The sequence below is a fragment of the Drosophila tropicalis genome, unplaced genomic scaffold (genome assembly GCF_018151085.1).
Source record: "Drosophila tropicalis isolate 14030-0801.00 unplaced genomic scaffold, ASM1815108v1 contig_1002, whole genome shotgun sequence".
NCBI lineage: Eukaryota > Metazoa > Arthropoda > Insecta > Diptera > Drosophilidae > Drosophila > Drosophila tropicalis.
The window spans coordinates 2,941,101-2,968,604 of record NW_027172360.1 but is presented as its reverse complement, the minus strand read 5'-3'; the positions used below and the strand labels follow the sequence as shown (position 1 = coordinate 2,968,604).

Here is a 27,504-nt window from a genome sequence, read left to right as displayed (position 1 = left end):
ACGAAAGTATTTACAAAAGCCACTGTTTTCGACCGATTGTTCCTATGGGAGCTATATGATATAGTCACCCGATCTTGATCGAATTTGGCACAGTCGTTTATAGGCGTAATAAACTGTATGTTTATGCCCAAACGGGCAACACAATGGTTAAGGGAGGCGGGAGCTTTCACCTCGCGCGGCTCTCCCGATGATGCCCATCGCTCTCCCCACAAAAGAACTCCCAACACTTCGCTCCAAGCGGGGCTTGGTGCCCTGCTCTTAATTAAGCTAGTTTTAGTGTAAAACTTACAAGTAAATAAAACACAACATAGAAAATTGCTGCATTACCCAATTTCTTTGGCGAAGGAAGAAAATCTTTTAAGAAAATTCATTTAGTTGCCTACCAAGGAAATTCAACCCCCCTACACAAACATTGGTCCTTTGAGCCGGATACCAAGATCCTCTCGAACCATTTGCATCGGTGGAATTTCATACATTTCAAGCTAAGTAATTTTTTCCAAATTATATGTATATGAGTACATGTACATGCCTCCATCAACCGTACCCATACTCACATACATATAATTGTTTCCCTTGATTTTCCTAATCAAAGTCAAATTACTTTCGCGCAAATTTTTCCTCCTCAAAGGTGTGAAAATTTTGGTCCCCAATTTTTTCATACATATATACATACATATGTGTCCAGTACATAAGGGGCCTATTTGTTCGCCCACTTCAAGATTTTTTTCTCGCATTTTGGCATACATAGGCCAAGTAAATACCCAGCAAGCATTTTTGAAGTTAACAGAGCATAATTGAGTCTTTTATGAGTCGCGCGACGATTGAAAATAGTCATATTTGCGCTCATTTTCTGATCATAAATGGTCCATTCGTCGGGAGAAAATGGTACCCTAGCCGCGACTCATCTATATGAGTCGCCTCTGACTCTTTTTTTAGAGTCTTCCACAAGTCATCTTCTAATAATAAAAGAGTCTTCCACGAGTCATAATTTAATCATTTCTGACTCATATTCGAATAAAATTTTCAATAATTTGCAACGAAAATAATTTGTTTTTTAATATAATTTTTATTTATTATGATCTTACAGAATAACAAAAAAAAAGGTAAATAGATATTCAAAATAAATTGATATATTGTTTGCACTTTGCACTTTCACGATCGAATGACAAAATTTTCACATTTCGGCATGTGCTGAAGAAAAAGTGCCGTTTAACTTATTGTTAGATCTAATTGTAAGCTTAAATAAGAATCGCTTTTGGATCAGCCAAGCAAGCAGAATATGAGTGCACAGTAAGAAAGCAAAACCAAGCAATGATCATATTTTAATCACCTGCATGCTCATTTGGCGATTGCTTTTCATTTCGTTTTTGTATTTCAAACCAATCATACTTTGAGCATATGGAAGGGTAATTTATGAGTCTTCTTTCGATCGCCCAGGAGATTAGTCGTTTTTTAATCGTCAAGGGGACTCAAAAAGACTCATCAAGACGATTTCAGTTAAAATAGTCTTCCAAATGCTTGCAGGGAACACATATGTATGTATGTATGTATGCATTGAAACAAACGAAACTCAAAGTGATCTCCTACATACATACATATGTATATATGCAAGCAGAGTGTGGGAATGTGACATAGCAAAAATTACAAAATTTATACAGTGCTAACTTAAATCCTACAATAAAAGTTTTTGTGCAAATACAGTCTACTCCTGGGAAAAGTGTGCGCGAAGTGTAAGGTGGTTCCAACGAAGAGAAAAAAAATTTTCAATGCAAATTAATAAAGATTTTTAAACAAAAAAAAAGAAAGTGAACCACCCTCTCACATATGTATAAAGGCCACACTTAGACATTTCTTGTGTCCCGCGACACCTTATAAAGTTGGGGCATATCAGTTAGACACATCAAAAGAATAAAAAAAAAAAAAAAATTATTGATTTGTATAAAGAAATCCGATTCATTCACACCTCTGCATATTTCCATTCCATATCTTCATATTTAAAAAAAAAAAAAAATTTAAATACATAATTTATATACATATACTCCAACATTTTACATATCCATACACATACATATATATATGTACAAATTTTACATATTGACATTCAATTCATATACATACATATTCATACATACATATATTGCAGCCTATATACATACATACATAGGTGCATACATAAGTCCCGCTTAACTGCAGTATACCAGCACAGCTGCAAGCTCATGTGCCAAAGAGCGGCACAAAGCAAACGACCAAAAGTATCTGTGCTGTATACCCTAGGTTGGCAGGCACTTTGTGGGGTATATATGTTGAAGGGTCACGTTGAGGGAAAGATCGAATAATATTTAATTATTAAAAATTTGTGTTCCGCGCTTTTGTTTGTTCTGATTCCAAATCGTTTCCAAGTCGGTTTTTTTGTTTTAATACTGAATTCCCAAATTGTTCCAATCATTTTCAAGTCGTATCTTTGGAGTTAGATTTCAATTCCAAAGTGTTTCCACGCGTTTCAAGTCGTATCTTTGGGTATATTTCAAATCCAAAGTGTTTCCACGCGTTCCAAGTCGTATCTTTGGAGTTAGATTTCAATTCCAAAGTGTTTCCACGCATTTCAAGTCGTATCTTTGGAGTTAGATTTCAATTCCAAAGTGTTTCCACGCATTTCAAGTCGTATCTTTGGAGTTAGATTTCAATTCCAAAAGGTTTCCACGCGTTTCAAGTCGTATCTTTGGGTATATTTCAATTCCAAAGTGTTTCACGCGTTTCAAGTCGTATCTTTGGGTATATTTCAATTCCAAAGTGTTTCACGCGTTTCAAGTCGTATCTTTGGGTATATTTCAATTCCAAAGTGTTTCCACTCGTATCTTTGGTTATAAATTTGGTTTCCAAGGTGTTCCAAGTGTCCCAAGTCGTATTATTGGGTTTTATATTTTGATTGCAAGACGTTCCAAGCCGTTCTTAGGGGTTTTTGGCAGTGTTCCAAGACATCCCAAACGTACCAGCTCGTTTTCTGGTTTTTTTAAATCTATTTTAAGGCGTTTCAAATACGTCACAAGCAAATCCTTAATTGCTGCTCCAGGTAAGCGCCAGAGCAGTAACAGCCTTACTACTCCTCCTTCCCGAGCATTTTAGACCCTGTGAGGAACATTATAGACAAGAATAATGTCCCACACAACAAACAAGCTGCAATACAATCCAACGCTGCAACGATCGGCCATATAGAAAACCCAGCCGAGACACAAACCAAAGATAGGATCTACTACCAAGCATAGAATTGGCTGTACAAGAATAAAATCGGCTGTATAACAACAAATGAAACAAGGATGGTCAAACATGGCCAATCGAACCCCACGCAACAGCTGGCGATTTCGCACAAGCGGTAAGATGCGTGGGAAACATAATGCAAGAGAATCGGCCGTATAAGAGCCAATGAAACGAGGCCGATCGAACATGGCCGATCGAGCCACACGCAACCGCTGGCGATTTCGTACAAGCGGGAAGATGCGTGGGAAACATAGCACAATAAGTTCGGCTGTATAAGAGTAAATCAAACAAGGCCGATCGAACCCCACGCAACCGCTGGCAATTTCGTACAAGCGGGAAGATGCGTGAGAAACATAATGCAAGAGTTTCGGCTGCTTAAGAGCAAATGAAACCAGGCTTGAGGGCATGATTGCAAGCATATAGGCCATAGCCTATCTGTGCTCTTGGATTTCTTAATAGGCCAATGCCCTCTTTATAAGAGACATACATGCATGAGAATGCCATGCGTATGATGTGGGGAACAATACTCTGGATGAGCGCACACCCACATTACACGTATACTATACGTGTACGACCGCGAGAGAGGGTACCGGTGACTGAAAGCAGTTAGATCGCGAGCAGCCGAAATCATGCGAACAAAAGAGAGCAAAAGTGAGGGCCAAGCAAGCCCGAGAGACGGCTGCGGGAGACGCTTGGTACCGAAACGAGACCAAGTGAGGGCTATGCTTGTGAATCGGGGAGTAGGGGGAAAGCATAGATGCGAGAAACGATAATGGCTTGTGGATTTGTGAGGGGAATATGCAAGCCGAAGGGGGAGGGATGAGCAATGGGGAAGTCCTCTATCCAATGGATAAGATACGCGCATTAGATTGCGATACAATTAATATCAGCCACCAATAATTATTAAAATAAACAGGCTAATTAGCATGACATAATAATTTGAGTTAAATGGGAAAAATATATGTATATTTAGTTCTAGATTGGGGGGAATTTGGGCGAAGTTGGGTATGACAAGTGTATCAAGCAGCATAGCAACCGAAATGTTATGCAGGCAAGGGAGAAAGACAAGGACAAGGAGACGAGTGGGGGCGCAGCCACATAGAAAGTGGACACATATGCGCCAAGGATTTGCGGGACTTTCACCACGCATAGAAACAAGAAATGTGTGGACGAAAGCAGAGGGCCGATGGAAAAGTACCAGCTGTATAGCGGTGCTACACCAATCAATTCCTGAGGCCGTGCCCAAGCAATACAAGAAGAGGAGTCAAAAGGCTCAAGGACGATTCACAACACATTGTAAGGCACGAGGATATATCCTACTGCCGAAATTCCAGGATCTATATATCCTGACGAATACCAATTGCTGGGAAAGATCCTATTTCATGATGAAGGCATCAAGGTGGAAATAACATCCCTAGAAGATCCGGATACGTCAGGAAACGTGAAATAAAGGCTGTAGGATCTATCCTAAAGCAAAATCAACGTTCCAGACACATTCTGAAGAGGGAAATACAAGCCAACGCATCGATATCACGAGTCTGAAGTAATAACCAGCGGAGACCAAGGAACAAAAGAAGGACTGGATCAGCACTGCCCAAGTCGGGACTTTCCCAGAGAAATTAGTCATACCCGACCTTTCAGCAAGCCAAAAAGAGGTCAAATCATTGGTACCTTTTCCACAGATTTCGGTAACCGCTCCAAGAGTCACTCGGTCCGAAACCAAAAGGGTTTTAGTTGCTTCCACCATGGCTTTGAAGAAGTTTGTCTCCATTAGCGATAAACTAATTTAGTTTGAAGTCGACACCAAAGTCACTTCACTGTCCGAGGTCAGCGTATTTACGATCCAAGTCCGTCGTGATCGAGTTCAAGCGTTGTGGGAGATGGTCGAACAGGAATATGAGAAATGCGAGGCACTCTCAGATGGTAAAGACGATAACTCTGAAGATTTAGCCATCCAAGCTAAATATGACAAATGCTATCAAGATTACGAGCGATGCACGGCTCGATTAAACGAGCTTATCCACGAAGCGTCTGCTCCTACTCCTCCGAACCGTCATGGGTCTACCTCTGCACCAGCAGAACGAGGCTGTCGATTGCCACCCATTGACACAGAAGTCTTTACGGGAGATTACTTAAAATGGCCTACGTTCCGCGACTTGTTTACAGCCATCTACATAAGCGATTCACGACTAATCGTGAACTGCCAATTCCGAGCACTTCTTGACCTGCCTCAAATTTCCCATGAGTCCGGAAAAGCATTACAGGATCATCAGAATGCTCTGCAGGCATCCATTCGTGCTTTTGAGCACTGTGGCCTGCCAGTAACCACTTGGGGGGCATGTTCGTATTTTTCTGTTCCATCAAATTGCCACAGAAACCCTTTCACTGTGGGAACAATCTCTGGGAGATAAGACTGCCATTCCAGAGTGGTAAATGATGGACGATTTCCTCACTGAGCGGTTTCGTACGCTCGAAGCAGTTGAAAATACAACTGCAATGGCTATTTCGGTTCCCATATCGCAACCTCCGTGAAATCCGCTTCCAGCTACCCGAAAGGCGAATACATTAGAAGCCAAGGTGATCATCAAACCAAAATCCAGTGATCTCTGTATGAAGGAGAATCACCCAGTACGTCGATGTCCTCGCTTCCTTCAGATGCCGGTGCCAGAGAGGGTGGCACACATAAAGAAAAAGTGCCTTTGTCTGAACTGTTTCGCGAGAGGACATCAAGTAAAAGATTGTCCGAGTCAGCACAATTGCTTCACGTGCAAGGGGCGTCACAATACGCTCTTGCACAAGGATGCCCGACCGGAGAATACTCCAACGCCGGTCCCAGCGCAGCCCAGTTCTCACAATATTGTCCGGACATACTTTACCTCTGAGGCAAGGTCCTCACGAGATAAGTTGCTAGGTACAGCCATCGTGGACTTTTGGCACAAGGGCACTACTTATGCTTCACGGGCGGTTCGGAAGCCAATTTTACATCCTAAAGAATGTTCCGGCTCATGAAGTTACCATTCCAAACTGTCAGGGCCGAAGTGATAGGCATTAACGGAAAGGTCAATAGAACCTTGAAGGTCTGTCACAACGGCATTCGGACATCGCATGGACCTCCAGTCCAGATAGAGATAGAAGCTTTTGTCCTGTCCCAAGCCACACTGGAAGGAATGCCCAATATTCCGCTAGCCGACCCCTTCTTTTGATTAAAGGCCAGAATCGATCTGTTTCTTGGTATTGGTACCAGCGGTGACCCTTTACGGCATCCAGACCGAAGTGCGCGGATCTTTAATATCTCAAGAGACGAGATTCGGTTGGGTCATTTTAGGCCCGTTGCAAGGTATATTTGGACTTGGGCCATATGCGTCAGGTGTCATTTGACGGCTGTAATAATAATTTTTATTTGCCACACCATGCAGTTTTCAAGCCCGACAGCACCACAACAAAAGTACGGGTAGTCTTTAACGCCTCTAGCAAGTCCACAAAAGGAGTAAGTCTCAACGACATACTTTACCCTGGTCCGGTACTTTAGTCCGATCTCACTACTCAGATTCTCAAGTGGCGTTTTTTCCGAGTAGTTTTCAATGCCGACATCACAAAAATGTACCGCCAAATCCTGTTCCGAAACTAAGAGGGGCAACTTGGTGATTACGAGCTGAATACCATCACGATTAGCATTAACTGTGCTCCGTTCTTAGCCATCCGAGTACTTCAGCAACTCGCAAGTGATGTACAATCCAAATTTCCTTTGGCTAGCGATATTATCAAGTCCTATATGTATGTCGATGATGTCCTGGCAGGGGCTCACAATGAAGCAACGGCAATCGCAATGGTCAATGAATACGCTCTTGGTTCAGCTGGCTTTCCTTTGCGCAAGTGGACATCGAATGTGAAGAGCGTGCTGAGTTGCATCCCAAAGTGTCATTTACTGAATGCTGATTTCCTCGATATCGAAGAGGCTAGCACAGCAAAAACACTTGGAATCCAATGGAAAGCGACTACGGATAAGTTTTATTTTGTCATCTCACCAAGTATCAAGTCAGCTTATACTAAGCGAGAAGTCCTCGGGCAGATGGCCAAGTTATTCGATCCCGCTGGCTGGCTAGCTCCCTTTGTAATTCAAGCCAAGGTGTTTATGCAAGAGCTTTGGCTACAAGAGGTTTTGCCCAGTGAACTTCATCACAGGTGGCAGGATTTTACAAAGAGCAACTATTTCCTTGACCAGATCCGAATTCCACGGTGGGTGCTCCATGATCCAAATTCCGTCATTCAATTCCATTGTTTTTGCGATGCGTCACAGCGGGCTTATGGTGCCGCAATTTACGTGCTTGTTAGCAATGACCAAGGCATATCGTGCTGCCTTCTTGCAGCGAAATCTAGAGTAGTTTCGGTTAAAACGGTTTCATTGCCCCGCCTTGAACTATGCGGAGCCACGCTTTTAGCTGAACTGGCAGCTGCAGTTCTTCCGCAACTTCCAGTTAATAATGCGGAGGCATTTTATTGGTCAGATTGCACCATCGTACTGTCGTGGTTAAATAAGCCACCCTGCACATGGACAACGTTTGTCGCAAATCGGGTAGCCAAAATTGTGACGGCTACAAATAGCTCCCCATGGAATCACGTCCGTTCAGAGGACAATCCAGCAGATCTTCCTAGCCGCGGCCTGATTGCGCAGGAACTTGTACACAAGGATTTAAAGGAGGCACGGCCCACCATGGCTACGGGAACCACAAGAGTCCTGGCGGCGAGCGACACCACTCCCACAAAGCCAGCCAACGAGATACTGTCTCGTTTTTCCAATCTGTCACGTGCCTTACGAGTGATAACATATGTGGTCCGTTTCGGCAGAAAGTGTCGTAAACTTCCAAACGGTTACTCCGGGGAGGTGACCTCTAACGATATCAATCAAGTACTCCAGGCGTTGATCCAAGTCACTCAGCGTGAGTATGTACTTCCCATCAGTGTCTACAGCAGAAGAAATCTCTGCCCACGTCTAGTACCATTCTCAATAGAATCCGTTCATTGGCGCATCAAGTGTGATCCAAGCATATGAACGTGTGCACCACGCAGCGGCCCTCAGTTACGATGAGCGTAATCCCAATCTGTTGCCAGTCGTAAGTCCATTGTCCCAGCTGTTGGTGCTTTTCACACATCAGATCTCTTTCCATGGGGGCAGTCAACTGGTAGTCCGTCTCATCCGACACAGATACTGGATTTCAAGACTGCGGAATCTTGTCAAATCGGTGGTCAATTCAGGTCTGTGTGATTTACATAAGAAGCCTGCAATCACAGCTAATGGGCACCCTTCCATCCCTTTCGATCTCAAGAGTTTCACCGGCCGCGCCTGTCGCATATCAAAGGGATGTGTGTGTGTCTTTGCTTGTTTTTTTACCAAAGCCATTTACCTTGAGGCAACTTCTGCCCTGAGTACGAAAACGTTTCTGAGGGTGTCCCCATCAAGTGCAGTCCGACAATGGTGAAAACTTCGTAAGCGCGTCCAGAGTTCTTGAAAAAGATTTCCTTACGTCAACGCAGCAATCTTATCCCACTATGGCTATCAGAATCTGTTCTGCATTCCATCCCTCGCGAGGCGACACACATGGGAGGGTTGTGGGAAGCTGGAGTTAAGAGTTTCAAAACTCTGTTTTAAAAGGCCACTTCCAACCAATAGTATAACTTTGAGGAGTTCTCTACTGTGCTTGCTAAGATAGAGACCCCACCGATTCTTTAGCTTTGACCCCAGGCCATTTCCGTGACGGAACCTGAAATCAAGGATCAGGTTCCGTTTATTAATAACCGGTGGCAGCGTCTGAAGGCTGTGAGTCAGCATTTCTGCACCCGATGTTAAGACGAGTATCTGAAGGAGCTACATAAGCGCAATAAGTGGCGATTCCCTTCTAAAAAAGCGTCCAGTCGTTTCTTCCTCCAGAAGAAAGAATTAAAACTCATTACGTAAAGCTACAGTAGCGTCCAACACTTGGTCCTTCCTCCCAATTAAGAAGGGCCGAGCTGCCAGTAGTAATATGTGTATTCTATAGTCCTACATTACTCCGCTTTCTTCATTATTTGTCCCGGCAGCTTCCTGAATCACTCTATATCCCGTTTCCATGGCTCCGAGACCACGTTCAGTCCATCCATCGAAGGAGGAGCATAGCTGTTCGCGAGGAACTGAGTCCTTCCGTTGCCGAGTCTGTCGCGGAATCCATCCTCTGAAGCGATGCCGTCGCTTCCTGCGGTTGAACGTGGAGAAGAGGATGAGGGCAGTGCTTGCGAACAAGTACTGCGCTAACTGCCTGGCCCACCAACACTCCGGAGGGAGCTGCTTGAGCTGTGATAGGTGCCGCGTATGTAAGGAGGACTCCATTTCCATGAGGAGCCACGTCGACGCACTCCATGCTCCGTCGTACGCCGAGTTACTCCCGAGTCCTCCAGACGAAGGGTCTCACCAACGCCAGCCTTCGATTCTAATCTGACACTGGCCACACTGCTGCAGCACCGCAATCAGCATCTGATGCTAACGGCGATGGTACGTCTCGAGACGGGAGGGAAAACCTTCGACGTGAAGGCCCTCGAGGACCCTTGTTCGGCGGTATCGTTGATGGCGACGTCACTGGCCACGGCCTTTAAATTGACAGCCGTCAATATTGGGGCGGAAAAAGCGGTGGCAGCAGTGATCCGGTCCCCGATCAGTGAAGGATGGCGATTGGAGGCGATCCTGAAGGTGGTCGATGGCTTGTGCTGCCGCACTCCAAGCTCTTCGGTGGACCGGCAAATCGCCAAGAAATTCGAGGGCATCGTCCTGGCGGATGATATATTCTACCGACCGTCGTCGGTGTCTTTGGTCCTGGGTGCGGACGTAATGACGGAGGTCATGTTAGAGGGAAGTCTACCCGGGGTTGGCGGGCGGCCAATTGCGATGCGCACAGTCTTTGGCTGGACCCTGTCCGGAGCGTGCCATTAGACTGCCTGGGTCTTGCACTCCTGCAAGGGGGGAAGCATGTTTATGCCCAACGGGCATACAAGGGTTAAGGGAGGCGGGAGCTTTCACCTCCCGCCGCTCTCCCGATGATGCCCATCGCTCTCCACACAAAAGAACTCCCCACACTTCTCTCCAGGCGGGGCTTGGTGCCCTGCTCTTAATTGAGCTAGTTTTAGTGTAAAACTTACAAGTGAATAAAAAACAACATAGAGGATTGCTGCATTACCCAATTTCTTTGACGAAGGAAGAAACTATTTTAAGAAAATTCTTTTAGCTGCCTACCAAGGAAATTCAACCCCCTACACAAACACTGTATAATATTAAGTTTCACGATAATAGCACAGAAAATAAATAAATAAAGTTATTGAGAATAGTCACTGTTCGTGACTTAGGCGTTTGTATGGGAGCTGTATGATATAGTGGACCGATCCGGCTGAATCCGAGATATACAACCCCTGCAGTATATACAAGCCAACATGCAAAATTTCTCTGTAGCTCTTACGGTCTGGGAGGAGATTGCGTTGATCCAGACGGACGGACGGACGGACATAGCTATTTGAACGCGTCTCTTCGTGCTGATCAAGAATATATGTTTATATTTTGTATGGTCGGAGATGCTTCGTTCTATGCGTTGCACACTTCTGACCAAAATTGATATACCTTTTTTTGCAAGGGTATTGTTGCCGAAATTCGGGCCTGCGAATAAACTTTGTGGCACTGTATCACAAAACAGAACTCTGTCCGAACAAACAGAATGACGCTTTTTAAAAACTTTAAAACTCTCTCTCTCATTCTACTCTTGCGGTACTTTATTATACGTAAGTAGACACATAAGCGCGAAAAATACGCAGCTGCATTGATCTAAGTACATACACAAGAACCGCGTGTTCAGTTGTTTTTTCGTAGCCAAGAGGCCAAGACTAGAGTAAGTGAAATGAGATTGTACAATTATTAGTTATAAGAAATTTGTAAAATAACCTGAAATTACTTGCCTAATTAAAAAGCTTACGCTGACCTAACTTGAGGATTAAATGGATTAAATTTATTTCAAAGGCACTGGCGGAGCTAGATTAACTAGTCCAACGAGCAACAGGTATAATAAAGAGTGTTATGATGAAACATAAACTATATTGAATTAGAAATAGGAAATAAATTTTTATTAAGAAACGTACGGGCCATAAGCTAGAACCTAATATAAACAACAAAAGCAGTAGAACATAGGGATAATATTTTAATTAACGATAAAAAGAATAAAAAACAAATAGTATATAAAGATAGGTTAAAATTTTATTTCCTAATAAAAAAAAAAAAAAAATTTTATTAAACAAAAAATTATAAAAACCAAATTTTCATATTTTACATATCATATATACACAAAAAAAAAAAATAAATAAAAAATAAAGGTAACCATATACCATGTACATATATCATCAAACGAACAAACAAACAAAATAATAAATTATTTTTGCACAATCAAATTAGAAAATAACTTCATAGAATTACGTTATTTTTCTAAAAAAAAAAGGGAAATGTAGCATGTTCTGTAATATCAAGTGATCACTGTACTCAGTAAAACACATTAATAATAATGTACCCATGAGTGCTCGGTACCGGACATTGCTGAGAACTAACATGCGCGACCACGCTGGCAATAACAATACCCATTGTGTTGAATTAAGAATTATTAAATGCAACTCAAATCAAAAAGACATATTATGGTCTTACATGGCGGCTGTGACAGTGGTCACAAATTAAAAAATAATAAGTGAGTAGAGTGTGACAGATAGCAAAGAGAGGTGGGATGCAAAATAAAATAAAGAAAAGAATATCACCACCTCTAAGGGCAGCAGCACAGAAACTGCAGACAGACATTGACTTTCTAAAGTCATTGAAAACAAGCAACAAGCCAGAAACTCACTCTCACTCACAAGGGGAACTTCAGGTATGCGAATCACCGATTTGGATGAATTTTGGATATGTTGTAGAAAACATGGTCATTTGAAGCTGTGTGAAATATTTCGGCGCACTATTCTTTATTTTGCTGATAAATCGCGATTAAAGTTATAGCTTCGGTGACTTATAGGTAAAACGCCGAGTGGTCTTCAAGCAGCACGGCGGTGTAAGGGGTTTTTTTAATAGCAGAATGGGATAATAATAATGATTTTTCAATGGATTCATTTATTATGCCTTTACAAAAATTAAATGTAGAAATATACCCCATTACATACGTAAAATAGACGAATTAATTTCTGCCTCTTCATTTTTTGTTGTGATATAAATCATAAAAACATGAAATACATACATATATTCAAGACTATAAACATGTTAAAATAAATGATTTTGTGCAAAAGTATAGCAACTTTAAATTAATTACAAAGAAACAAACCGAAACAAACAATTTTGGAAAAACACTTTTTTCGAAGACCATGCATACTTGAGCATTTCCTTCAATATAAGGGATGACAAATGTAACTGTACAAGGAATTAGACTTTAATGCAGTCTTCTCTTGATAAAATGCCACGATTTTCTTTAATATGCGTTGAGAAATTTTTCATTTGCTTTCTTGTATTTTTAACCTGCCTAAATAATTTTTAAAAATGCAAAAAATAAAAAAAAAGTGAAAAAACAAAACTAACTAGTTTCGGGCGGGGGTTGAACCAGGATTTCTTGACTTTTAGGCAGGTGTTCTAACCCTTATACCTCCGTGCTGCTCGAAGACCACTCGGCGTTTTACCTATAAGTCTCCGAAGCTAAAACTTTAAACGCGATTTTTCAGGAAAATATAGAATAGTGCGCCGAAATATTTCACACAGCTTTAAATGACGGGGTATTCTACAACATATCCAAAATTCATCCAAATAGCTGATTCGCATACCTGAAGTTCCCCTTGTCAGATATATATGCACAAACAAACTCAAAAATAAAAACAAAAACAATAGAGGCAAAGAGCAGTTGCTTAAAATTTGGCGGAGGGCAATAGATCGACGACAACAACTACAACAATGACTTCAGCAATGAATAGACTTTTGAAAATGTGTCCCCGTTTATTACAAAAAAAGTGATAGACAACGTTTGCAACAGAGAAGTCGAAACATGTTTAAAAATCAAGAATAGGAGCTATACTTATAAAAACGAAACGGCAAACTGATAAATAACTTCAAATGACCACATTTGGTGATTTTCCCGTATCAGTTTCGGAACATAAAACTCTCGTTTTTTCCAAGGGAGTTATTTACTCCAACAAACTACAAAACATTGACGATGAGACCATATTAAATGAACTAAAATCTCAAAATGTTACTGAAATACGGAAAATTCTAAAGACTGAAAACAACACAACTAAAGAAACTGGACTCATTAACATAACCTTCGCTTCACTCACCCTTCCAGAGACTATCACGATCGGCTACGAACGAGTAAACATACGGCCATATATTCCACTCCCTTTGAGATGTCGCAAAATGTCTTAGACTAGGACACACAACATTCAATTGCAATTCATTAACCAAATCATTTTCTGATTGCTCTGCTGAAGAACACACTCTGGAAAATAAAACTTGCGACAAACTAAAATTTTGTATTAACTGCGAATACGACAGTCAAAATAATCACAGTCTATTTAACAAATCATGTCCAGTCTTTCTTAAACAAAAAGAATTCACTGCTATTAAAACTCTGAAAAAGATAGACCACAAAACTGCAACAAAAATATATCATTCTCGTCATTTGCAAAAATCCCTATACTTTACAACGACTAAACAACAAACAGAACAAAACATCCCTCATCAATCATCAACAGCAAACTCAACTAATCAAACCTATGGACCAAACAACGAACCTAATCCCATCAAAAACCAGCATCATACATCACGTCAGTGATGGGGTCTAACCATTAATAACAGAACTTTCTGCAACTAAACACTAACACTACTTCTTTAGAGTAAGCAACCAATAAGCAACTAATATACATATATATGTTAAAAACAATCCAAGGAAATTTAAACGGATATATGAATAACTGTAACCAGTTAAAGATTCTTATAAATAATCCAAAAATCATATTCCTACAAGAAACCGACATACAAATGGAACAATTTATGGTCTTCACTTAAAATCACACAAATAATAATAAAACAGAACAAATACAAATAGCACATAAACCCAACAACACATTACGGAGTATATTCAACAGCACAAAGAGCAAAATTGATACAAGAACAACATTACAACAAACGTTACACTTTGGAGATGCGGCACATAATAAATACCCCGACATAAGACTTAATTATAAGGTAGATACCGACAACAGCGCTCATTTATACAATCAAATATAATCACACTTAGATGTTATTTATAGTTGCCCTGAAGATGACCACCGATTTGTGGCTTTAATATATTGGAAAATTAAACAAGAACAAACTGTTTATATTTATCCAACGAATTGACCTCGAGCCGGCAAAGCACATCATAAATTTTTAATTTTTGCAATTGTTTTAACTTAAAATTTATCATTATTTTTAATTATTTATTTACGTCAACTTGTCAGTCGACGAAAAAGCTCAAGCTAAACAAATAACAATAAATTGAATGAAAGTAAGCTTAGCCTTATTCGCAACCAAACATCCCAGACCCTGTGGAGGTGTTTTATTTGCACAATGCGCCACCTATGCCAGGATTCACAGCCAATGTGGTCGGGAAAGAGTTGAAAGCAATGCGATGTCCAAATATATTCAGCGGTTTCATTGTAGATTATTGAAAAGTATAAAGCGAAGTGAAGTGACCGAAAGGTGATGAGAGAGATGAGAAGGATTGTTAAAAGATTGGCAAAGAACACGAATAGGTTCATGAAGAGAGTAGTTAGTGAGACATCTACTAAGGAGAAAAGGAAAAAATTTCTGGTCCACAGCAAGGAAAATATTGGAAACGCTCATAGCAAGTAGGCTCAACAAGACTGGGCAAGGAGAAGGACTTTTTCATAACCAATATGGATTTAAAAAGGCAAGACCGACGGTAGACGCTATACCCACAGTAGTGCGCACAGCCAGGGATGCTATTGGCATCTCTACTGGAGTACCACAGGGATCAGTCCTGGGCCCACTCCTGTGCAACTCCACGTATAATCGGAGCATGCAGGGGAACAACAATGCAACGTGGATACACGACTATGCTTTCGTGAGAATTTGGAGTATACGTGCAGGAAGGCCCTGAATCTATACCATTTATGCTGCCCCGGTCTGGGCTAATGCGCTTCGGGTGAAAAGCTATAGACTCTGCGGAATGAGAATTTGCAGTACGCTCCGCACAATTTCACCGGTGGACGAGTGATTGGCCTTAGAAAACCGTAGCAACGATAGACAGAATTTACGAAGGGCCGTTGGACTTACTGCCTTATCCCAGACCTCCAACAGCGGCTAAGCAGAAGTCATTGTCGTTCTACCTTAACCAAACCCTAAGCGGCCATGGCTGCTTCAGATCATACTTTAAGCGATTCGGGCACGAGGCATCTAACGAATGCGGAGCCGGTAAATAAAATTAATATAAAAAAGGAAGTAAGTAACTCGACTCGCCGACTTGAGTATACCATACGCCAAGTAAAACAAATAGCTTACATACCAAATTTAATATCGGTAGCTGTTATAATTTTTAAGAAAAACAGTTTTATGTAAATTCTGGGGGCGTAGGGTGGCGTGTCCAAAATTCCAATTAACTCTATACATTTACATACTACACGAGTACACATACCAAATTTGGTGGCTCTAGATCTTATTGCCTCCGAGATCTGCGTGTTCATCCAGACGGACGGACGGACAGACGGACATGCCTAGATCGGCTGTTGATCCTGATCAAGAATATACAGTGGTGGTCAGCGTGTAAGCCCCTTTTTTTTTTTTTTTGATTTTAAATTTGATTTTCTCGGCTCCTAAGAAACTTAATGAAGAAATTTTTTCAGTTATTTGTTGGTTATTGTATTTAGAATCTGACACGTAATTATTGTCATTCCAGCTTTCGACGTTTTTTTTACAGGTGCGTTTGAAAAAAAAGCTCCCCCAAAATGTTTGACAATAGTTTAGCCCGGTCATTTCAAAATCTTTAATATTATAGTTAGACATGTGTATTCTTTGAAAAAGTTGTAGATCTAGGTAATCTAAGATAAACTGCATACCAAAAATTTTCATTTTAGCCCCAGTATTTATTTTGGGGCCTATCGAAATTTCGGGATTTTGTATGTAATTCTTGAGGTCTCTTTGTTTGGCGACGTTTTACGATACCAATTTAAACTTAATTATTATTTTCTTATTCTAAGTATGAAAGTGAATTGAATTTCCCGTCAAATGATACATGTTTCATAAAAATCCGACAAAAATTAGATTGATTTCATCGCCCATACTTAAAAAAAGACTAGAACTAGCACAATTTCCCACACATCCTCCGTCTCTTTCTTTGCACGCATGTATGGGAAATTTTGCTTACCTGGTTTTTTTTAAGTATGGGCGATGAAATCAATCTAATTTTTGTCGGATTTTTATGAAACATGTATCATTTGACGGGAAATTCAATTCACTTTCATACTTAGAATAAGAAAATAATAATTAAGTTTAAATTGGTATCGTAAAACGTCGCCAAACAAAGAGACCTCAAGAATTACATACAAAATCCCGAAATTTCGATAGGCCCCAAAATAAATACTGGGGCTAAAATGAAAATTTTTGGTATGCAGTTTATCTTAGATTACCTAGATCTACAACTTTTTCAAAGAATACACATGTCTAACTATAATATTAAAGATTTTGAAATGACCGGGCTAAACTATTGTCAAACATTTTGGGGGAGCTTTTTTTTCAAACGCACCTGTAAAAAACGTCGAAAGCTGGAATGACAATAATTACGTGTCAGATTCTAAATACAATAACTAACAAATAACTGAAAAAATTTCTTCATTAAGTTTCTTAGGAGCCGAGAAAATCAAATTTAAAATCAAAAAAAAAAAAAAAGGGGCTTACACGCTGACCACCACTGTATATACTTTATAGGGTCGGAGAAGCTTCCTTCTGCCTGTAACATACATTTTAGCGACTTTAATATACCATTTCACCCTATGGGTAGATGGCAGAACAACATCCAGGAATTGCTTCACACATTCAGGGTACCAAACAATGTGTGCAATTATTGGCGTTTTTCGTTTTTGAGAAATTGCAACGAACATTTTGCCCAGATTGGTCATAAATGTATGGACCGTTCCAAAACTTGTTTAAATTTTGATTCTCCTTTCTCTTGTTTTTTGCGATTTATTGTTTACATATTCTCTGTAAACGGAATATGTTTTCCAGTAAATAATAAATTTTTGGTGTTAGATTTGGAAAATATCGATTTAATGGTCAATCGAACCGATAGTAAGCACGCACTTTTCAGATTAGGCGGCCAAGCACTACATAACTTTTGCATGCCTTCCGCATACATACACATATACAATCCCTTTTTGTATTAGATTTAATAAATTCTATCGCACTACAATAAGAATCATAAAGAAACTGGCAACTAACCCGAGGAGAAATTTTATTAAACAAACTCGCTTCATTAAGCAAAAAGGTTATTCAATTTTCTAAATGTTCGTTCCACAGTTTTAATGTCTCGAAGAACGATTTTTAAAACTTGACAGCATTGAGTTTTCGAGCATAAAACTATATGCATTTGTTTTACGTTTACAGTGACAAATTTTTAGTTGGTAAATGCATGATATCATTTCGACAGGACGTAGTTTTGTCACTATTCCCCAAAGAGATGATGAATGGTCGCCAGTGTGAGTCTGGCTTACTACTCAGTACACGAAGAGCCAAGCTTGGTCCATCCAACTACCAAAAATTTTTCCCGGCCTGCTTTTATTGAATTGTTTTACAGTCCCTCGCCATGTTATTAGACTCATGCTGCAAATCTACGTTTACTTTACATTTCTTGCTGTTATTATCAACTTTTTGTAGACATGTTGGTAGAACTTGTGTTTTTAAATATCGTGGGCACTTTTATCGGTTTGCCAACACTGATCATGTTGGTAATCGATTGTTCACATCGAGTATCGCAACAATTTCAGTTTTGCAGTGCAATTCGCTCTTCCTGATCTAAGGACCTGATTTACTTGATGAGTTTCTAAGGTTACTCAAAATACCCTTGACTTGCTTGTTCACTTGTTGATTTATCATTATTTGATTATCTTTCTTTGAATGCTGCTGCCTTTATTTTTCAGTGATTGCTTGGTGTAATACCGCTAAACAGTTGGTATTTTTTCATCAACCCACAGCTTTCACCGAGTCAATCCCTTGTTGCCTTTCAAGATGAAAATCATGTAATATCCTTGGCGCAGCATCCAGTTTACTAACGGCTTCGCGTCTATTTATATTCATTCCTTGTCAGCCGTCACTTCATCTCCTGTCCGTGTATATTCCAGTTGCTCACACAGCCTATTCTGTTGCTATGCGACGCTTTCTTTTCCTTATTGAAAACGCCATTGTCGCTCCCCCCTGATCCATCCATTACACCAGCCTGACATTTTGCTCTTAATTTTAAATATATATATAGGCTAAATCCAATCTTTTTACAATCTAAATAATGAATTATTGATTAAATTAGCTGATCCATATCAAGAATCGATGGAATCAAACATTTAAATTAATTATTAAAAAGTTACGAAGGCCTTACCCAGGGTTTCCTCCGGCTTGTGCATACCCCTATTGCCCTTTAAACATCCCCAATGGCGCTCTCATGTCTTCGCCCACATTGCCTTGAATTTGCACGGCGTCCCTTACTACTAGCCTTCATATTTACCCCTATTTGTACTCACTGGCATCAGCTGCTTATAGGTGATACTGGCTAATGATCTCACCCGACGAAGTTCTTTTTTTTAATGATGAACAGTAATTTACATAATTCATTGAGCGATGTGAAAATGAGTACTTCTACGGAAATTTATAGTAGTCACCCAAAACAAACTTCCGAATACGAACAACCCCAAAGTCAATTTAACGACAGCATTGGGGTTTAATAGACCCCCACGTTCTTTCTCGACAGAAAGAGTGCCAAACTCACTGGCATGGGAAGCAAGTCGATCATGCCCCTTCAAAGAAATGCAAAATAGTGATTGCAAAACTGGTGAACTGTCCAACGTCTTCTCAACGGCAGTCAAAATCGGCATCGTCTTTGGCAGCGATTTCACCCCGAAAACATTGTACCCTATTTCGGGTCCTGCGAATCGAACTGCATCATTAGTTTTTTAAATTATCATGATGGTTTCATACAACATTTTTTGCGGCAGTTTTTCATCAAAGTTGCCATTTTTTCGAAATGGATCTTTTTTTATTTGCTTCTAACTTCTAAAATATTCTTTTTTTTTAAAAAACTTTCTTCAGCAAAGTTTTTTTGAATTGAAAGGACTACAAATGTTAAAAAGACATCTAGCCTCTAAATACGTCCGTTCCCGAGATTTGGGACAAAATGTACAAAAAATAGAATCGTGACCGTATTTTTTTTTATGTTTTCTCTCTCGAATTTTGCTAAAATTTATATTATTCCATTTGAAGCGTAATCATTATATGAGAAATTATTTTGATCAATGGCAGCAGAGAGACACCACACCTAAATAATTTACGAGTTATAATAAAACCACATAACCAAATTGATTTTTTTTTTTAGATATGTTAACAAAATTAAACTAACTGTGTCAGTGTCCTGCTACTGTCTATCACAGATAATGTGAGCGCAGTCACAATTCAAGTAGAAGAGAACTCAGCCAGTAAGTCAACGAAAACGTTAACAGGTTGACATTTTTATTGAAATAAAGTGATTTGAATCTAAATGAAACAAAAATGTAATGCTTTTTGAACTCGTCTCGTCGTGCTGATCATCATTACACTTCTGCCAAAACTAATATACCCTTTAAGCAAGGGATAAAAAACAGACAAACAAATAATACTATGGCTATCTTTTAACTAAATAGGAAAGGATAGATGTTTTAAGTATATTAATATAAGATAACAGGTATTCCATTAGGTTGTAATCAGAGCAGAGGACCATAAAAGAAGAACAACGACTAAGTGTTAGAGGTATAATAGGATGTCTACTCCGTCTACATGGTACCGACAGATTTACCTGAGCTAATAACTCAGGCAAATTCTTTTGACCATCTTTTAATGAAACCCAGAGCACTCATGGCCTTTGCGACCGTGGTTGAAATATGGGTGTTAAAATTTAACCTTTGGTCCATAAGTACGCCCAAATCGTTCATATTGTATAGACGTTCTAAAGGACTATTGTTTCGAAAATAAGTGACCAGTTGAGGAGAGTTAAAAAAAAGTCATTACCTAGTGTTAAGATTTAAAAGATTAAACTGGCACCAGGATTAAAAGTCTTTAAGATCAGCTTGTAGCCGACTAAATGAATCTGTATCTTTATAAGTAAGACAAAGATTGACATCGTCAAGCACGCGCGAATGAACAATGAGTTATGGAAGATCGTTAATGAATAATGTGAAAAGCAGAGGGCCAAGATGACTACCTTGAGGTACACCAGAAGTCACAGGAATGGAATTGAAAAAAGAAGACTTAAAAAGGACCTTCTGTTTTCAATTTGTTAAATATTCTCGAACCCAAGAAAGGAAAAGAAGTGGAAACCCAATGTCGTTCAGTTTAGAAAGTAACAGAATATGGTTAACAGAATCAAAGGCTTTACTGAAATCAGTGTGTATAACATCAGTTTTTTTTAGCATTTTTGAACCCTTCGATAATTATAGAGGTAAATTCTAACAGGTTAGTGGTTGTAAATCGTTTAACGTTTCACAAACCCATGTTGGGATGGCGAAATATTAGAGCTTCCAAAATGTTGCAATTGAGAAGTTATAATTTACTCAAAATCTTTCGGAATAGCGAACAATTTATAGATACCCCTATAGTTACAGGCTTCGGACTTTTTGCCATTTTTATGCAGAGGAATGATATACGACTCTTTCCAAAAGGATGGAAAAGAGGAAAGTTGGACAGACTGTTGAAACAATTTTAAAATTGTCTTAAAATGGGTTAACATTATGCGTTTGCACGGAACCTGAGTACACATCCAGGTAGACCATCAGGCCCCGGAGAATAAAGGTTTAACTACTTAAAGTTCGCTAAAAAAAGAAACTTTCACCAATCACTGGATTGAAAATGCAATTAGCCTTTTTTAAATGATAAGGATACGGACTTGCTCGATATTCCGTTGAGGAATAAGTTGTTTTGAAAAAACTCGCAAACATATTAGCAATTGCCTGCTCAGTGATAACTTTTTTATTTTGAAAGGACAAAAAAGATACGTGCACAGAGGGCATCTGTTTAGAATTAATAAAATTAAAAAATTGTTTAGGGTCAGAAGAGAACTTACACAGCTGAAGATAATTCTTATAGCATTGTGTATTAAGCAGCATGAATTTTCAACAAGCTACTGTATACAGAGCGTAGTCTGATGATCGACGTGTTTTTTGAAACTTCTTATAATATCGAGTCTTCACATTTTTCAAATTGGATAACTCTCGAGAGAACCAGGGAGTTTTGTTAAGCCGCTCCAGCCTACCAAGAGGCACACAAATATCAAAGAGTGAATTCAGAGTATTATAAAAGAAACCAACAGCTGAGTTCATATCTCTACAATTGTACTTAGACCAATCGGTAGTAGTAATGTTTTCTTTAACTTATTTGAACCAAGTAATGGTGATAGCAAAGGCAGATCAATGTTTAAATTTAATGTAGGATGGAATTTGTCTTCGGGGAGAACAAACGGCTCGATTCTAGAAACATCGCAATAAGAAGAATCCAATACAACAAAAATATCTAACGATTTTCCATTAGAATTTAAGACAGGATTGACTTGGGATAAGGATAAGCCAAGAAGGCCATCAACATGGTAGATTCATCTGTTGGTGACAATGCTAAAGCAGGTAAATTGAAATTACCTAAAACTATGAGCATGTTTTGACTGGAAACTAAAGAGAAGACAGACTGAATTACCTCTAAATGATTTAAATAGACCACATTGTCTGACGATGGTGAAATAAAGGAATTGTCTGACGATGGTGAAATAAAGGAACAGATTTAAAATTAACTTTAACACCGACAAACTCAGTCTCCTGGGTACTAAAAAATTGAATTGTTTCAGATGATAAAACAACCATGAACGCAATGAATATAGAAAAGTTTGTGAAAAAAACCGATGCATCAGCAATATCAGGATTTAGCCACGTCTCTGTACAAGCTAGAATGTTGTGTTTAAAAGAAAGACTATCTACATAGAGATTAGGAAGTTTAGATTTCAGTCCTCTAACATTTTGGTAACCCAGGTTAAGGGACGAAGTTAGTTCTTTGACACACCAGCAGATGCTGACGTGGCAGGAATAGTGTTAGTTGTTGTTGTTGGCAGGCGAATCAGTTGCTGAATGTTCTTCTTTAACTATTATATGTTTCGGCCAAAAATCTTCCAGACATATAATGTCAATGATATTGGCAGAAACGCTAATTTTAAAGGACGAAATGTTCCGAGAACAAAATTAAAAATTTTCCACCGCAATATTCGAGACGTTTACTTTCTTCCGAATATAGGCTTTATAGGCATCCTCAGATGTGACAACAGGGTCTAGCATGGAAACAAATATATGTTTCTTTGGTGGTATGCCAACGAAAGGCCGCGGTCCCGAAGCGTCAGCCGCAGCGGTAATGTTGGACAAGTCACCCACTGCAGCATTCAACTTGTTTACGGGGCCCTCGCTACTTTTAGAACTATCGGCAATTTCTATTGGAATAGGTAATTGCCCGGACACATCGGACACTACAATTGGCATCGTTTCTAAGAGATCATTCCCAGGTAATACCGGTAATTCCTTACTTATAGCATTCACAACCGGGCTCTTAAGCGATATCAATTGCTGTAAATTAGGAGTGGACGGTGCATGAGACCGGTCGGGAACGATAAGAGACACTGGCGGATCAACAGATAAAGAAACACCCCAAGGACTGGTTCTTTTACGTTTCGGAGACTCATTCATAAGCGCCGCAGTAAACTCCGCTTGGAGTTTGTGAACTATCTCTTGTCCGCTATATGAATAAGCGCATCTCATTCTCGACCTCCCGGCAAGCATCATATCCATATTTTAAGCCACCACCTTTAGCAATAGACTCCTTGATTCTGCCTGTGTAACCTGCACACTTAACGTGAACCGCATTAGAGCAGACAACCACTTTATTAAACATTTAATTTAATTTTAAGAAGGAAAAAAATAAAATACTACTGACCAGTTCTGACACAAGGGTTAATGTTCAGAGTAAACCTTCACAACTAAAGAATTAAAAGTGCAAGAATACACAAAAACAAAAACACGTATCACAGAGTCACGGGTAGGCTAAAGACGAGAGCGCAAATCAAACAAGAATAGGAAAGAACGGGAGAGCGCGGCAAATTGAACACATGCAACAAGAATTTGAGAGTTAGCTACAACGGTAAAAACACAAAAGCAAAAGAGATATGTAAGCAAAAACAACAATACCACTAATGCAGGTTTTGTTGTACGTTTTACTTTATGTTAAAATTGTACAAGATTTTATTTTCCAAATGCACAAAAACAAAAACACAAAACACATTACCGAATAATATCACCCAGATCTGGACAAAAGATAAACAGCAAACTATTCCGGCTGTACGGTTGCTTTGGACTATTTATAGCTTATTTTCTACAAAGTCCTGTTTTTATCTGGGATTGTAATGACTCTTGTTGTATTTTTAAAATATGTTCTCTTTTCCTAAAAATCTGTTCAAGTTCGTCTTCCGAAAATCTCCAACAGCTATTCATGCAAAAAAGTATAGAGTGGGTGATGAAATCTTTCGCCAGATACGAATTGCCTGGTCTGAATGAAATTAGCCCTGGCATGCTGCAGGAGGAAAGCAACTCTGAATCTTCAAACAATTGGTTCCCCGATTCCAACTTAATCAACCAGAAACTAGTAACAAGACTGGTGGGGAGTAATTTAAGCAAAAAAACCAAAAATTATATTTTGTACTTACTGTAGGGTAAAGTCCTCTTATTGAGCAATCCGCTTGAGAGCTTTGAACGCAGCCAGAGTCATCATTGCGAATACAACATGCCGTTTCTCGCTCCTGACGTCTAGTTTTAGTTAACACTTCAGTAATCTTCATATCACGTCGCATACAAGCGGCAAACTTAGCACCCATATGAACTAAATCATTGTGACGAGGGCCAATCCAAAAATTTCGTTGCACTACATGTTGCACTGTTTGTAAACTTAAGCTGGTTACTAGAACTTGACCAGTCTTTTGTTCAGATCCAAATCCAATCGGTGCAATGCCGTAACACATTATTGAAAGACAAAGCACTATTACCTGCACGGTGTTTATCCAATATGTAAAATAAGGCCTATAATCTGTGCGATCATCCAAGTCGTTAACTGAGAAATATTTTATGCACTTGTTTGGGGGTCGTCGAGAATTTTCTAAAACACCGTCAAGAACTTGGGCTGTAATTCGAGTGCCACGATATGCCATTGAGGAGCTTAAGTTGGATGATCGTATTGCTGTATGAACTTGACTAGGTATGGAACTGCCTAGATGCATGTGGTTTGTATTTACTTGATGTATGTTCTGATCATGTGTAAGATTAATATCATTGTTGCCGTTCTCGTTACTACTTAAGGCGGATGTGCGCCATCCATTTTGATGTCGTTCTCCCATGTATACACCAGCACCAGCGGTGGTTCCTGTTGTCATGGCTGTGGAAAGCGGCTGTTTATTTATTTGCCGTACAATTTCCGTACCACTATCAATCGAAGATAAAGTAGATTCACAAGGATTGTCAAAAAATACTTCATCATCAATAAGTGCTATTAAGGTATCTGATAAATTGAGGGTAAATTCTGTCTCATAATCGACTTGAATGTTACCTGAATCTATTTCTGGACTACTTTTCTGAACATGTAGTGGTGCAAAACTTCTCGACCATTGCCAATAACGTTGATCAGCTAAGTTATTACAATGACGGGATGATCCCTTGTTAAATATGTAAATTATGTAAGCTAATGTTGACATTAACATATGTGCCACCGATGGCTTACGCTCCACAAACTCATCATTATGAAAGTCACTGTTAGAATAATATTTGCGAGATTGTGAAGATATGTCCACATTATGGGCAGGTAAAATATCAGGACGATCTGGTGCGTAACAGTAGTTGACGTGACTACAATTTTGATTTTGCTCGTGAGTAGTGCGGTGGTTTATGGAAGAATGAGTACTAACATTGCTTCCATTTGATGCCTGACAGTGAGACTGTAACAGTCCGAAACGTCGAATGGCCAACCGCCGGTGCCGTCCATACCAAAGACAAAAATCTTCACTCTCAGTGCTGAGTTCCACGCCAAAGAAACTTGATACTTCGCGCTTCATATATTTACTTAAGCGCTTTTTACACGAATAATGATTACCCTGTTGTTGTTGTTGTTGTTGTGGTAATGTTTGTGGTGTCTGCTGTTGTGCCTGAGGATGCATGTTGTGAACTGTGTTCATCTGTGGTTGCTGAATCCGTGGAGTATTAATCATTTGCTTAACTGTAGACCCGGATCCAGGAGCAAATATTTGATTGTGATTTGATTCACGTTGTAACTCAGTGTTGCAGTTATCATTAATCTTTAATTGGCCGGTTAAGACATTTGATTCCATTGATGCCTGTGAAAGCGATACTGTAACATTTGACACCTGTTCACTAGATGTTAAAGGAATTGACAATGGAATTGTTAATGGAAGTGGTACTGGACTAATGGGGCCAGTTGTTTGTGTTGTTTGATGTACGCCAGTAGTTCTGCGTGCTGTGTTGCAGTGAATACATGTACCAGTACTGGTAATGACTTCAGGATTATTTGCGGTCATACTTGGAGATATGACTATTACGGGCTCTGAATCATCCGAAAAACTAGTTGACAAGCGCGTAATCTCAGAATTTGGTATTGTAGATCGTGTCTTGTTTCGCATGCCCGAGGTCGTTGTGTTTGGGGAACAATCGGTAGGTGTAGAGAAAGCTACAGATACAGCTGAAGTTGTTGTGGGTAAGGGCGAGTTGCATGATGACGAACATGATGCGGTTATGTTGAATGTTTGTGCTGACTTCAGCAAACTATTTTGCACTGTATCGCTATTTTCAGTGTGACAACATTTATTTCGATAGCTATGTGGCATATTTGCATATTGAGATTGGCTTGATGTTGCGATTGGCAGAAGTGTGGCTGACGATGAGGTTAACTGCAAATCTGAGAAAATGTCGTTTGCAGGTGGTGGGGTTGGTATATATCGTTTGACTGGCGTATGTACAGTAGATCCCAAGAAACTATTAAGGGTATCACATTGAACTAACGGTAACGTTGGTGTAACCGGCAGAAGCAACCGAGTTGAAGATGAATTCGATGGCAATGCAGAGGAATGATTAACTGCTTCTTTTGTTTTCGGTACTGATTGGACATCACGATAACGATCCAATCTATACCTTGAGTTTGGTGACGCACACCTCTGATGTGAATATGTACCGGATATAGACACCCCAACATTAAGTTTATGAGATATAGATAGGGTATCTGATTTAATAGATACATGTGTCGGGCTTATGCAAGATGCAAAGCAGTCGCTATTTGGAGCAGGCGATGGTGGTGGCAGATGTCCAATAGCTATATCATTACTTTTTTCCAAAGAGGATATTTTAAGTTTTCCAGTTTGGGATTGAAAAATATCATTCGGATGCGGGCTACACCGTCCAGTAGTTGAGGAACAATGGATTGATTCGTCACCATTTGCATTAAATCCAAATTGAATTTGTGGTTGAAAACTTGCAGATTTTTTTCGTGCTGCACAAATCATACCATTATTAGATATTATATTCTGCGTATTACATGTAATAGTGTTTCCATTTCTACGAAGTTTGCTATCAAGATCTGGTCCAGTGGAATCCATTTTTTTATTTCAGAATCAAATAAATCTGTAACAAAACAATAAAGAAATTCTTATTACGACAGCAACATGCAACTCAAATATAAGATAAGGTTGGAAACGTTGATAAATAATTGGCACAGAACACTAAAGGTTTCGTAAACGGAGATATTAGTGAAACATGAATTGAGGTAAATAGATTTGTATACTCTGGACAGTTTTTTGAACTCTTTCCTTACCTACACTTGCAAAAGTCGGAAAACCTTTTATTTAAAAAGTTTCG

At 39.5% G+C, this 27,504-nt stretch overlaps 1 protein-coding gene across 3 annotated transcripts in view; it reads right to left on the bottom strand.

The window, feature by feature from the left end:
- rho-5 (rhomboid-5) overlaps window positions 1-27,504 on the bottom strand; it is a 289,374-nt gene that overhangs the window by 203,353 nt on the left and 58,517 nt on the right. For all 3 annotated transcript variants that reach the window (XM_068285525.1, XM_068285605.1, XM_068285447.1), the window contains exon 2: window positions 24,300-27,270. In XM_068285525.1, the coding sequence (XP_068141626.1) occupies window positions 24,300-27,245 (2,946 nt within the window). In that variant the 5' untranslated portion in view covers window positions 27,246-27,270. The remainder of the gene's footprint in view (window positions 1-24,299; window positions 27,271-27,504) is intronic.